Source organism: Lactuca sativa, chromosome 4 (genome assembly GCF_002870075.4).
Source record: "Lactuca sativa cultivar Salinas chromosome 4, Lsat_Salinas_v11, whole genome shotgun sequence".
Classification (NCBI taxonomy): Eukaryota; Viridiplantae; Streptophyta; class Magnoliopsida; order Asterales; family Asteraceae; genus Lactuca; species Lactuca sativa.
The window spans coordinates 104,887,514-104,901,883 of NC_056626.2; the positions used below are offsets into that span (position 1 = coordinate 104,887,514).

Below are 14,370 nucleotides of genomic sequence, written 5' to 3' on the forward strand. Positions count from 1 at the left end.
GGAAGATCACCATTTCCAAACATCTAAAATAAAAGATAAATATTTAGTTAGTTGATTTAATCCTTAATATTTTAACCCAATTTAATATTCTAAGGCTAAGATCCAAAAATATAAGTTGAAAGAATAAGAAGGATGACGTAATCAAATTGCAAACTTATTTTATGTAGGCAAAGAACTTTACCAATTCCAATATCTATGAAATTCATAGATATTTCGAGATTCATTGAACTATTCTACATTTTTAATCTTATATTATGCTCTTCGATTTGTTATTGGGAAGTCGAGAATCACAAACAAGATGTGCATAACCATGCAAACTCGTGTGACAACCTCGATGCCATTTATGATCTCATATCGATGTGCCGATTAACAACACACACTCCATCAACTACCATAATTTCGAGTTTGTGCCATCATTTCATTTTTGTAGTCCCACATTAGTGTGTCGGTTAACCACACACACTCTACTAGCGATTCACAAAGAAATGATGTGCGTTTTCATGGATTAGCATAAAATTTTACATTTTACCTAAAGTAGCTAGAGTAAGATTTTGTAGAATGTTCTAGTACTTTTACATTATAATTTTAATATGGTTATCAAGTTTTTGAAAACTGGACCGGACATTAAACCGACCATCTTACCGGTCCGATGGTTCAACTGGTCCGACTGGTCCCAAAACCCATAAAAACCAGTATATATATATATATATATATATATATATATATATATATATATATATATATATTAAAACCTTTTGAAAATACTAGGTTTAAATTTAATTATCTTAATTAACCTTAATTAATTAATCTTTTAAACCAATTTAAATTTAATATTTATCTTTTAATTAAATCTTTAATTTATTTGCATTAAATCTTTTAAGGATAAATTATTATCTTAATTATCTTACAATTATATAATATCAGTTTCCTTTTTATTACTTCCACAGTTTTCGAATTAGGGTTTTACGATTTTCTAGCATTAAGGTTCGAATTTTAATCAGATAAAACAACAATTAATGAATAATAATTCTCCTACCATTCGAAAAAGACAAGTAAATCCCGGAATCCTACTGCAGCAAAAAGCGTGTCACCCCATGCTACAGGCGTGTTGTACCTTGGTATTGATAGGTTTCTTTGTATCAAATTTCAGTTTCATAACATGCACTAATAACAGAAAATCCTAGGCTTTGACGCCACATATGGATTTTTTAGGTTACAACAAAAAGAATTACACAACTGATTTTTACACATAAACTCTTATGGGCACATCTAACCTAGAACTGTATGGCATTTTTACTATTATAGCAACATTGTAACATCCGGTTTTTGAAACAAAATTTTCATTTTTATTTATTCAAAATAGTCATTTACATCAGAGTATTTATTACATTATGTAGAAACATGATTGCGAATGCGCGTATGTACAGTCAAACTTTGTCCTTCTTCTGAACCAGTGAAGCTCCTAAAAAACTTTTGATAAATAACTGGGTAAGCGCTAGACTTAGTGAGTTCCCCCAATGTGCCATATACTACAATACTTATACATGCATACAAATAATTTATCCCGTACTTTAATCGTTCTGCCATAAAATCTACGTGGATCTATAGGCTCCCATGCTTATTTCGTTTCGCCATCAACCTTAACTACACAAATGCGAGTGTGTAGCCTCTCGTACTTTATTTGTTCCATCATCAACCCTTACTAACTTTTAAGCATACCAAAAATTATGCACATAGATATTATACATTCGAATTTACATGCACATAGAAACTACACTATGGGTTCTACTCTATTGGCTCCTATATCCTAACATACATGGATATATACTGGAACACAAAATATAGTGAGATGAACTCACATGGACAGTTACTTAGATGATTGGTAGGATCTGGGCGATCCACTTGGTGATCCAACCGATTGGTAATACGTCTAATGATTATTAACCTATAATACTAAAACTTATTAATTTATACGACGATATGGTAACGTAGGCTTGAACTATCACTAATTCCAATGAATACTGATAGATCTATCAAGTAACGATCAGCCAGATAGGATAGTTGGGAGGAAGGATCATTTCGGCATATAGCATTTCTAAAATCCAACAACCAAGCCAACATGACTATTTTAGACACCTCTCCCATAAGTGGATTAATCAATATTATAACATGGAATTACTGATAAATCTTAATTATAGGTTCATAATAGTGAATATGACTATAATTATAAATTACAACGAGGTAGAGTAAGTGTAGCTCACTTACAGAGTACTATTGATGAGAACCGGGATCTAAGCGGGCATAATACTAAATCAGGATCTCCTACTTGAAGGCTATTACTTAGATGAATACTCAAGGGTATTGTAGGACTTCGTCATAGGACATAAACAAAGGAAAAATAGGCTAATATCAAGAGTTTATCGAGAGAGAACGATTGGAGAGGTATGAGGGAGATAATAAGGTCTGCTGCCCTTTTATAGGGCATTTTTGGGGTGTGCGGCGTGCAAAAGGAGTGAACGTCGCGTATTTTCAGGCTACGTCTCACCAGCGACTTTGTGACATGTGTCGGTATCTCTGTGTTGTGCAGTTTCACCTTCTAGAAGTGTGTGGCGCGCACCAGGTGCACACTATGCAGGGCGCAAATTGCAGATTTTGTAAATTCCATAACTTCTTCATACATACTCCATTTTTACATTCTTTATAACCCCATAAAGATTTTGACGAGATCTAGAACTTTCGTTTAGATCCCATCAGCTATTTCTAATTTTTTTCATCCCTATTTTTATAAGATTTAATGATTTTGCAAAAATCATAACTCTCTCGTACAGACTTCGATTTTAGTGTTATTTTTGCCAAGAATCCTATCTTAAAGAGTACTAAGACTTTCATTTTGGTGACATTACCCAAAAGCCAACCATTATCTTCGTACCTTTTAACATTAATAGTTTTTAATAACACGGTTGGTTTTTATATCTTTTAAAATTCATATCTCCTTTATATGAACTCGGATTTCTACGAAATTTATGTTTTTGGGATCGGGACGACGTGTACTCTATAAATAATATATATATATATATATATATATATATATATATATATATATATATATATATATATATATATATATATATATATATATATTGGCACACTCATTTTTAAGATTTGTGGACGAATTGGTTTATTGAATTTTATTAGAATGCGATAATGGGGTGTTACAACTCTCCCCTACTTATAAACATTTCGTCCTCGAAATCCTACGCCTTGGACATATAGACCCTATCTTATCAGAGTTATCGAGATCTTTTCCGAGTTGTTGCATCTACACGTCTCATAGAACTTCATTTTCTACCTTAGACGTACTCCTAAACTCCTCGTGAAGTCTTCAAAAACCAGAAACTCGTCGGTTTGGACTATACTCTATGACGAATGATCTCCCTCAAACGATAAATGTCGATTGGTTTCTTTGGCTAGGAATATGGTCAACTGGATTTGAAGTGTTTGATTAAGGAAATTTATCTACGACGTCCTAATAGAATCTATTTCCCAAGAAAATATCTCTAAAAGGATTAAGCTATATCCTTAAATCACACACGAATCTAGATTACAACGGTAATTTGACCTATTTCGGGTGTTCCAATAGCTTGAAATTTAACTAAAGCTATATTTATGGGTTTACTGGTTTGAACTTTTGGAACCAACATTCTAATACTGGTGACATACACATAGTAAGGTTTGTTTATCGACTAAACTAAACACATGGCCTATCCTGATGCCTAGAGTTATACTGAAATATATGCTTAAAGGGCATAATATTTTCTGAATGGTCTCCTCTTACGGGTTTCTAATCGTACATATGAAGAACTATTTTCTCTCGATGTTGACTCTACTGCTAAAATCCTTTGGCATGGGCAAATAGAGTCCTTTACTACTGTTGAAATCAAATCCCTATATTTGGTGTATATCATGAGTATTTGCGCCCTCTATGGCAACTATACTATCTATGGGATTCCTAATCTTCTGCTATGACGATATATATACTTCTTCCAAGATGGTAAAGCTTAATAGCTATCTGAGTCGTATATGGGAGTTTGGAAAATTCCTAGATCCTACTTGTGACACTATCTTGACATTGAAACTGAAAGTTGACTGCTCCTCGTACTTCTACCTTAAGGGATGGTTCTCCCCCCACTTGGGCTCGACCCTTTATCTGCTACTACTTGTCAGTGACCAAATCCTCAGTTGGTTTTGCCTATTTGACTTTGAAGAAACTCATCTTTGTCATATCCAATGACCTTGACATTCATATCGTACTACTTACTACTTGTATTCTTCACAAGTTTCTTCCTTAAAATAGGATAAACTCGCATATGTTATATTAATACTAGTAAATATTCCATATTTTATTATAATATTGTCGTCGTACATTTAGTAAACCTAACATAGAGCTCTAGTGGAACCCTAAAACTAATTTACTCCATATGATCCTTCCATCGGTCAGTAGAACAACCAACCATGTTTTCCAGTGCTTCCCTTGCTTCTTCTGCTATGAGTTGAAAGGCACGCCCTGTGGTTCTTGGGGCTTCAACTCCGCCTTGTTTTCCATAGGTTATCCTCAATGTTGTAGGTGCTGGAACTTGTATTCCGACCGTTGTGTTTAGAAAAGGACAAGGGGCCTTGATGTGGCCCATCTGGTTGCAGTAGAAACATATGCCCACTCCTTGTGCCTTTTGATTAAAGTCTCGACTGTAATGTCCATCCTTGGCAAACTTGTAGCATATCAAAGTGCGAAAAACTCGTTCGTGAGTGTTTCCAAACTTGCTACACTGGGTACCTCTATGTCCTCCAATCCTTGAATCTTTGTACTTGGATCTCTTGGCTGCTGGCTGGGACGGAGATGGAGTTTGCATCTTTTCCTTTACTTGAGTTTCCAACTCAATTTCCCTTCTGCTGGCATACTCTTGCATCTCTACTAAGGTCTCGTATTGATTGCTTGATACGAACTCCCTATTATATTTTTTGAGCATACTCAAGTATCGATACATCTGAACCTATTCTGATGAGGCATACTCTAGACAGAATAAGGCCCTCTCAGTGAATATTGAAAGACCCTAACTTTCGTATTTATGAAAGACCCAAACTTTCATACTCGACAATATAGTTACTCTAAAACATGCTACTTGCATATTCATAAAAACAATATTTTACATTGATAAAGAGATTACAAACCACTGGATACAAACCGACTATTTTAAAGTGTTATATATTACATAACTTCCCGAGATTCTATAGTTTTATACATATGGGAGTGCAAAATACAATAGTTTCAAACTATTCATAAGCTTCTATCGATACAATAGTTTCAAACTATTCAAAAATCTTCTACTAGTATATAACTATACTGGATGTTTATCTCCTGCAATTTGTTAAACATCGAGAGGGTAAGCGGTGATGCTTAGTGAGTTCAATAATAGATACAATATAACGTTATGCCATATATATACTTCAATATGGCAGAAGCAAAGAGGAACAAGGAACAACAAGGGCATATGTGAATCATGTGACAAACATTACATATCAATCATTGATTTGAATTAAAGATATACAATCAATGAGACATAACAATTTCCATGCTTGACATACATCAATAAAGCTTTGGCCCAAACGGCATAGAAGATATACAACTTTGGATTAACATTTTGGTAGATTTCAGGCTTAAAGCCCTATCTAACCTTCTGCCAATACCATAGAATAGAATTCATTCTCTTACGGAGACATGTTCTACATGGCCAGAGGCTACATACCAGTACCAACGTGAATCTAAGTCCTTTCACTGATGACATGGTCAAAGGTATTTCTTTGCTATTAAAAATAGCAATTAAAAATAACCCGGGAGAATAACCCGGAATAATAACACTAAAAAGCACGTAGCACATATAGCACATAACATACAACTCTTCCTATATATTAAACTCACCGTGAAATAACCGGGGGCTAAAATATTAATTTGGGCAGCACTTCGGCTCTAAATATCACTTTCGTCGTTGAAAACCGGGCTCTGCGAAGGTAGAGCTTCGAAACCGAAAAGATAAATTTTCCGGGCTTCTCGGGAGTCTCGGGGCGTGCTTCGGGCTTTAGAATCAGTACCGGGGCTTCAGGGGAAGTCGGAATAGTAAAAATATAAGTTTAGGGGTGAAAAGGTGTGAAATTTCTAAAGTTAGCCGAGAGGGTTCGCACCCCTTATATAGGGCCGAGCTTCGGATCCAAAGCGAAGGGAAGAAGGCACGTGTATGCGAGGCTCGGACCAGGTGGCAGCAGGGCGAGGCTTCGGGTGCGAGGTTTGGAACAATTGGATCGCAAATGGTAGCTTCGGATTGGACCCAACTTCGGTCCAATGGGAGGAGGGCACGAGGGTGCGAGGGTGATCCGGGGGTGTCTCCTGCGAAGGTGTTCCGAGCTTAGTGGACCTCGGACTTGGTCCAATCAGAAGGCAACACGCAAGGCTGCGGTCCAATCAGCAGCAAACACGTGTCCGACATGTGGAAGCCTCACATAAGAGGGTGACGTGGCAGTACTATTCATGCGAATTTTCTCGAAAAATGTGCCAAATCTTGTAAAATCCATAACTTTCGCATACGAGCTCCGTTTTTGACGTTCTTTATATACACGCGAAGCTAAAATTATGCTCTACGACTTTCGTTTAGACTTCGTCGGCTAATTTTGACTTTAATTTTAATATTATTATTTTTAACAGACCGGGACAGGAAAATCCGTTAAAAATTCATAACTTTTTAATTCGACGTCCGTTTTTGTCAGACTTTTTACCGTTGCACTACTAATGACGAGACCTTCAATTCTCGTTTAGGTTGTGTCGGCTAAAAATCACTCAATCTAAAATTCGAGTTTTTAGCTGTCTACTGCTAAGCTGAAACTTCGAAAAATCATAACTTCTTCATACGAAGTCAGATTCAAACGGTCTTTATATGAAAGTTGATTATTTTCACGAGTTCTACAATTTCATTTACATCACTAAGGCTAAAAATTAGTTTATCGAAAACTAAATTTTTACGCGACAAAGTATTTTCTGGATTTATCACGGATCTTCGTTTGGTCATAACTTCTTCGTTATAACTCGGATTTCGATGAGGTTTTCGCCTAAATGTTTCTAACGAGATTATCTACAACTTTCAATAATAAAATTTTACTTATTCCAAATTTTATATTTTCGCTATATTTCACTATTTGACTTTTAATTGGAATCTCATAAGACATCCAACATTTTATGAGTGATTCTAAACATAGTTTTACTTCATTTCTAGTAAAAACTATCTGTTAGAACTCAACATTCAAATTCACATAATATTTCATAATATTATTTACTTAAAACATGATTTCAAAACGTGTATGTTACAAATATCTTGGTGATCTCGGTCACCAATTCAGTGGTTTGTTTGAGTGACAGGTACTCTTGAACGAGTCACTCTTTCTCTACTTATGGAATGTACTCTTCCTTAAACTTCTCAACGAACTGTTCCCAAGTCGCCGTGCTCTTCTCCACCGATGAACAGTTCTTGGTGACAAAGTTCCAATAGTCTTTTGCTCCTAGTCGTATAAGATTTTTATCATATCTGAACTTCATGGTTTGTCGGACAAGCACAAGTGTAGAAGAATCCTTTTACATCAGAGGCCCATCTCATTTTAATGATTAGATCTTGGACACCTTCAAACTCTAGGGGCTTGATGTTGTTGAACTATCGATTTGGCATCTCCCTCTCTCCAGGCGAAGCTGCAACATCGACGACAACAGTTACTGCGGCGACATCAGTATTGGCAACAACAACGTACCATTCATCAAACAAGGCGATGAGTTTGGTTTTGATAGTTCCGAACATTTTCAGAATTATCTCTCTTATAGCTGCTGATACCGCTGCCTCGATCCCATCGCATTTCTCGTTCTCACTAGGTCCTGACCCTTCAGATCCCAAACCCGATCTACTTGCTCTTGTGATCATTACCATGCTGAAGGCATAACAAGATTGGGTTAATACTAACTCTAAGGGATATTTGAATCCTTTCTAGTTCCTTAGCAACCTTGTGGCTTTCCTTGATTCCTATATGGATCCTGTGTTTGCAGTAGTACGAGCCCATACTACCTTCCACACCTATCTATACTAATCCAAGAATTGTCCCAATGTTTCTAAGTCGCTACAATCTGCTATCATTAGACCTTTTCACACACCTAGTGTTACCATGGCCTAATCACTCACATTCCTAAAGTCCATCGTTTTTATCGATGCCTTTATATGTCCTATAGAGCATATATTAAATTCCCTAGACCATCTTTCTAGGATTACTTCTACTTTACCCTACTACCTTCCGAGGAAGAACTTCTATTAATACTACCTAATTATCTAATGAATATGATTGCATGCCTCTTAAATCAAACTGTCCGTTGACTAAATGATCCAACACTACAATGGTTGGACTCAAACAAAGAGCTACACAATAGTGCCAAAGCAGGAAATTTAAACTACTTAATTCTAGGAGCATGCAACCAAACATATTTGTCAAATAACTAACTAATATTAATATAGGTTCTAAGAAACAACTCACAAGCAAATCCCTAGGCTATAAGACATCTAATTTAACAGGCAATTTCTACTCTGAAAAATCATGAAAGATCCGTAGCTTATATACTAGCATGCATCTCTAACAATTCATATTTCAACAAGTATAATCAATATTGATATTTTAGGAATCACCTTCCTTTCTGGGCTCCGGCTGACTATACACATCGCTGTCCTTCCTTTTTGTATTATTCATTTTATGAAAAGATTTATTAATTACTCAGATCCATAGTTTGAGTCTGGAATCACACGAGTGTTCATCTAGTTTGCTCAAACCGGGGCTCTGATACCAAGTTTTAATGCCCCATTTTTCAAACAAAAATTTCCATTTTTATTTATTCAAAATATTCATTTACATTAGAGTATTTATTACATTATGCGGAAACATGATTGCGAATACTCAGATCCATAGTTTGAGTTTGGAATCACACGAGTGTTCATCTAGTTCGCTCAAATCGGGGCTCTAATACCAACTTTTAACGCCTCATTTTTCAAACCAAAATTTCCATTTTTATTTATTCAAAATATTCATCTACATTAGAGTATTTATTACATAATCCGGAAACATGATTGCGAATGTGTGTATGTGCAATCGAACCTTGCCTTTCTTATAAACCAATAAAGCTCCTGAAAAACATTTATAAACAACTGGGTAAGCTCTAGGCTTAGTGAGTTCCCGCAATATACCATATACCACAATACTTATACATGCATGCAAATAATTTATCCCATACTAATCATTCTTCCATAAAATCTACGTGGATCTATATGCTCCCATGCTTATTTCGTTTTTATTATAACTTCTAGCATGCATATCATACTATAACACATATCACATATCAACATGTATGGGTATTTTGGGAAGCACTTACTTGAGCTTGGATAATTGCATGCATCACATTCCTTTTTCTTATAAAATCTTTTTGGGAAAGCTGGTTTTCTTTATAGAATATTTTATTAATTCCTCAGTTGGAGTTCAAACACACCCAGGAGTGTGTCCAAATCCCTCAAACCAAGGCCTTGATACCAACTTGTATTGTCCCAAAAGTATCATGTAAAATTTTTTATAATTAAACCAACCAAAACATTAATTCATTACTTTTCAAAAGATAATCAGAGTATCATAACACAAAATCATAAATGCGAAAATCCGATGGATGCGATGCAATCATGCCGACCCCTTCCACTTTGGAATCAGAAGTACTTGAAACATTTTAAACACAAAACCATGAGCACAAAACTTAGTCAGATCCCCTAAAATACCGCATACCATTCATATCATCGGGCCCCGACCAAACATCCAACGGGCGCTGCCCACAAACATGCCCCCACCCACATATCAGGTTCCGCCTAAACATCAGGCCCCACCCACATACAAGCAAGATTCATATATACAATCTAGTAATCTACAAGTATGGTGATAAAACTCACTTTGCTCACGAAACCAGATAAACCACAACTTGAACGTCACGAAACCGATGCTTTAACCACCTGATGCTTTAACCACCTAATGAATCATACAAAGTCACACCTTAGTCTATACTCTACGATGAACACTTTGACCAAAAGTCAACAACATCAAAGTTAGTATCAGCTGACTTCCACATCGTGGCCAACCCATGGCCACGTCGTGGCAAATGAACTCATTCTCGATCAAAATCTCAATCTTGATCCAAGTCATTTACAATTAGATCCATTGCCACACCGTGGTGATCATGTCACCATGTCATGGTATATTCGATCCAAAACAGTCGTTGAGTCCCACATCAACACGTTATGGCATCCTCCTGGCCAGATCGTGGATACTGCACAAGGACAACTTAATACATTAAGCCCCTAATGGTCCATAACAATCCTTTCTTTTATGACATGCATGTAATTTTCTCATCTACGTCAAAAATGGCATAAACGGGGTCAAGATGCATGTATGAGCTCAAAGTTCCATCACTCTTCAAATCTTGGACATCCAAACCTCTTGGGACAACATGGATCAGTAAAGTTGCAAGCTTTATTAAGTTCAACCACTAAAAATACCAAGAATCACAAAGGAAAACCAATGAAGCGTAGATCTAAGGTAAGCTAACCAACAAGATCCAAAGAAGAGGACTTATAAAGGTCCCGAAGGTGATCTCAAACATGGGGAGGAGTTTCTTGCTTAAATCTTAGACTAACACTTCTTCTTCTTCCTTCCAAATGCACGAATACAACAAGAATAAGCTCAAATATGGAAGAGGGGGAGTTAGGGTTTGCTTTTAGGATCTTGGAGATTATGGAGGTTGAGGGTAGGGGAAACCTAGTAATCACTTCCCTTAAATTGGGCCTTGATCCCAAAGATTTTGGTTTTGCCCATAATCAGTCACCACATCATGGCCAATACACTACCATGTTGTGGTAGATAAATGAGATGTGTGTATCGTTTGGCCATGCCATGTTGTGGTGATACCTTCACCACGTTGTAACCGTGCAAAAATTATAATTTTTTTATCTTAAAGATTCATACCTACAAACCTGGATGTTACAACTCTCTCTCACTTCAATCCGACTTCTTCCTCAAAGTCCGCTGCCATGAATAACTGAGGGTAATGCTACCTCATTTCCTCTTTAGGTTCTCAAGTCCACTCGAAACCTTTTCGATGCTGCCATTGCACCTTCACTAAGCCCACAACCATGTTGCACAAGGTCTTTGTCTTACTGTCGAGAATCGCGACCGATCTCTCCACATTATTCATATGCTCATCAACGTGAACATTATCCAAGGGAACCACTACAAAATATCAACCAAATACTTGAATTTCTAGGATTTCTAGACTTAAACATAGAATGCTAAGCGATGATCGTGATATGCGTGTCTATTTTTTTAGGTTGTATACATGAGTTGGCACAAGCACTAGAATACTTTAAGGTGGGTGCCTTAATTGTTATTATGTGCTAAATGATTTATATTATAACATGCTTTAGGTTTTCTACCTTTATTGCTATGTGAAAATGATTAGGGATGTTGTCGACCATGTTTTGGAAAATTTATGTGTTAAGTATTCTAAACTTATAAATTAATGAATTAGAACTGGAATATAACTTTTTGGAGTGATAAGGATGATTTTTCATCTAAACATAACTAAAACCTTCTCTATCATAATATAATCGAGTTTCTGATATACTGAATGATTTTTTGGTGTACAGAACATCATGGTGAGAACATGCAGTGGACTGGAAAATGATAATGGAAATCAACCTGAACCTAAATGTATGATTGAGCATGCGCTAGGAGTCGTACCAACAGTAGAACCAATCACAATGGCAGGAGTTCAATTTCTGATTGAAGCAATGCTGGCTGAGAAAATGAAGGAGACCAGACAACTATTCCAAGGGAAAAGGAGAGAAGTCACTGCATTGATTCTTGAACATGTGTTGGATGAAGGATAGTCTAAATACGGAAGCTATAGTGGCATTGTAGATCACGATGAGTAACCAGTGGTTAGGAGGAACCAACCAGAGGGAGGAATTAATAGGAACGAATGCAAGTACAAGGATTTTACGACTAGCAAACCGTCGACCTTTAATTGGAAAGAAGATCCAATTGGAGGTATGGATTAGATTTATGAGATCGCGCTATCCTTCGTAAAATGTGGTTGCAAAGGCAAGCTATAGGCCACTTATGTTGTGTGGCAATTAATGGATGAGGTTGTTCGTTGGTGGAATGCGTTAGGGAAGATCAGAAGCCCTAAAGAGCCACTGCAGCTGACATGGGTAGAGTTGTTGGTACACTTCAAATGAAAGTTATCCTTAGCCCAAGACATGCTAGAGTTGGAGAACAAGTTTCTGAAACTAAAAAAGAGCAACATGTCCGTTGATGAGTATACCAACGCCTTCACATACAAGATGGAGTTTTCCTTCCACCTTTTACCTGACGAGCTAACAAAATTTGATAAGTTTGAGAAGGGACTACCATGGGTGTACTCGGTGGCAATATGTCAGGCACCTACTCTTGAGGTATCCATTTGGGTTGCCAAATCTGTTGAAGACATGATCAAGGGAAGAAATGTCGACAAAGATGAAGTTAATGAAAAGAGGAAGAGTGCAGGATTATCAAAAGCCAATAAGAAGAGTAGAATCTCAAAGTCTAAAGACATGAAATCTAGGGATAATGAGGTGAAGTGGTGTGACAAGTGTAGAAGGAAACACTTTGGAGGATGCATTGAAGAAGTGACGTGCTTCAAGTGTTGGAAGATTGATCACAATACTAATGAATGCACAACCAAGAAGGAAGTATGCTTTAAGTGTGCTGAAGAAGGACATTTCAAGAGAGAATGCCCAAAGAAAAAAGGAGTTGTAAAGCCAAATGTGTAGCCAAAACTGAAAGCCTAAGCATTCAAGATGATCCTTGAGGTAGTAGAAGATGACGCAGATGTTGCTTCAGGAAATTAAGTATAACGTCCCAAAATTTCTGAGGAAATTTCATTTTTAATAAGCCAAAACCGTTCATTCACTATCCCAAAATACGAATATAATAAAAGTATTTTCAAAATATCAGAGTAAAATCATAAATAGTCAATGCAGAATAATCTCCAGGGGATACAATGCGATCAAGCCAGACCTTCCTTTTAAAATCGGAAGTGCCTACAAATATTTAAACACAAGACCATAAGCACAATGCTTATTGAGTTCCCCAAAACACCACATGCCATACTAATATGTGGGCCCAACCCTGGGGTATATTCCATCCCAACATAAACTCATGGGCCCAAGCCCGAGGTTTATTTCAACCTAACATACAATTATGGGCCCAACCCTGGGGTATGTTTCAACTCGAACATGAAATGGGGTCTATTTCAACCCAAACATACAATAATGAGCCCAACCATAAGGTATATTTCAACCCAATTAATCATGTGAGAGTCACAAAGATAGCTAGCATGCTACATAACACAATCTAGTGGGCCGACATTGGTGCCTTCAACCCACAAGCATAGTGAGAAGACTCACCTAAACTATTCATAGACACCTAATAACCACCTCAACATCAAAACATCCAACCGAAGCTCCCTAAAGCCAAACCAAAACCAATCCTTAGTCAAATGCTCAATTCTACCCAAGTTTGACCAAAAGTCAAACCGGTCAAAAAGTCAACGGTTAAAGCTAAGGCTAAATTGTCCAACAATGGCCCTCCATGTCGTGGCCTTCCTTGGCCACATTGTGGTAACAAAATTCCAAAACAGTTGCTGATTCCCCAGTCGCCGCGTCGTAGCAACCAAAGGCCACACTATGGGGACTGGTCTGAACAACTCAAATGAGCTTAATCCATTTTCTTCGGATTAAAAGAGCTCCAAAGCTCAGATCTAATGCTTTCCAAGGTCTTAATGGATAAAGTGTCTACCTTTATGCATTAGGAAGGTCAAAACCATCAAGATCTAGACTTTAAGTCTCAAAGGGACCCAGAAATGAATATTTCTCAAATTAATCCATTAAGTCCAAGCCTCCCACTTCCATATCTTAATCAAAAAGATGTCTAGAGGGATGAAGTTTCTAACTTAATCCATATTATTGTCCCAATCATTCTAGATCTAAACTTTAATACACCAAAATGGGCTAAAGGACCTAGATAAATTGCATGGCTAAAAGGGAAGGCAAAAGATCATAATTTTCCTAGTCCATGAGGTCCAAGAAACATTCCAAACTGATCAAAAAAAATTTGTAGTCCACTTAACTCCAAGATCACCTATAAAATGAACCAGAAGTGCCAAAAACC

At 36.9% G+C, this 14,370-nt stretch overlaps 1 protein-coding gene across 1 annotated transcript; it reads left to right on the forward strand.

Annotated features, from left to right (window-relative positions):
* Positions 1 to 12,647: 12,647 nt before the first annotated feature.
* Positions 12,648 to 12,971, forward strand: LOC128133483 (uncharacterized). The gene has a single exon (XM_052770945.1). The coding sequence runs from the start codon at positions 12,648 to 12,650 to the stop codon at positions 12,969 to 12,971; it is 324 nt and encodes a 107-aa protein (XP_052626905.1).
* The last annotated feature ends 1,399 nt before the right edge of the window (positions 12,972 to 14,370 follow it).